Source organism: Montipora capricornis, chromosome 6 (genome assembly GCF_036669925.1).
Source record: "Montipora capricornis isolate CH-2021 chromosome 6, ASM3666992v2, whole genome shotgun sequence".
NCBI classification, from domain to species: Eukaryota; Metazoa; Cnidaria; class Anthozoa; order Scleractinia; family Acroporidae; genus Montipora; species Montipora capricornis.
Window position 1 is genome coordinate 25970746 of NC_090888.1, and position 1123 is coordinate 25971868.

The 1123-nt window shown below is 43.0% G+C and overlaps 1 protein-coding gene across 1 annotated transcript; it reads right to left on the minus strand.

Moving 5' to 3' along the window:
• Nucleotides 1–201: 201 nt before the first annotated feature.
• LOC138053494 (homeobox protein dve-1-like) lies at nt 202–615 on the minus strand. Its single transcript, XM_068900124.1, has one exon. The coding sequence runs from the start codon at nt 613–615 to the stop codon at nt 202–204; it is 414 nt and encodes a 137-aa protein (XP_068756225.1).
• Nucleotides 616–1123: the final 508 nt, after the last annotated feature.

Here is a 1123-nt window from a genome sequence, read left to right on the forward strand (position 1 = left end):
ACTCTTGTAAGTAAGAATATAACAGGGCTTTAGTTGCAGCTTTCAGTTATCCCAGGATGAAGATACTATGCAGGAGTGTTGAAACGTTGAATAGTAACTTTGTAAGTTGCAGTCATTAATATTAAACCAGAATAGCATCAAACCATGCTTGTTTTTGGGCTCTCAAAATCGGGCGTTAGGTTCTCATGCAAATAAGGTTGATTATGAACTCGTTGGTACTGCCATAGAAGGCCTTGACAAGTCCTCGAGAAGACCCTCTCTTCTTAATCGAGCTCGCTCGTTCTTGAACCAAGTGTTGACATGACGTGCCAGCACTTGTTCTCTACTTTTTCGTTCCTCCAAATTGTTCAAGATTTCCGCGTATCTCGTCAAATCTTTGAGATCAGGTTTGGGAGTCTCTTCGTACCATTTCCTTAGCAAAGGAAGCTCCACTGACGTGTTGAAGACAATTTTCTTCCCGCGTGGAGTAATAAGAAGTTTTCTTCCCGGAGACACTGAGCCGTCTTCTTCCTGTTCTTTGCTCAACTGGGAGTGTTCATACCACGCGGCAAAAAGCTTAATCTTCTCGGACGATAAACGGCAAGGGTATTGATCTCTAGATATCTGCGACAGCATGCCCTACCCAATACTTTAAAACAACGTTAACATCAGTACCAAACACTTTTCTTGAGCTTAAAATAATAATAACAATAATTTGTTTGTTCACCCACGTTGCACCTAAGGGCTCCCAGGTGCTAGTTCAACATGTGTCCGTGTATTCCGGATCGAATTCGCATTTGGCAGTTTTGGTTTTTGAGGTAAAGGGGAAAACCGGAGTACCCGTAGAAAAACTTCTCGGTGCAGAGTAGTGAACCAACAAACTCTACCCACATAGGACGCCGGGACCGGGAATCGAACCCAGGCCACCTTGGTGGTTGCAACACGTTCTCGAGAGCGGAATTACGAATTCACCCAGCGTTGAATATATGATAATCATAATTATATACCATATACACTAGGCTAAGTCTCAGGGCTTATGGAAGCAGATACTGATAAAAAGAAAAAAAAAAGTAAGAGTAGCCCTTGGACAGGATTTGAACACGGAGCTTCGGCTTATAGGAACAGCTCCTATCCACTAGACCAA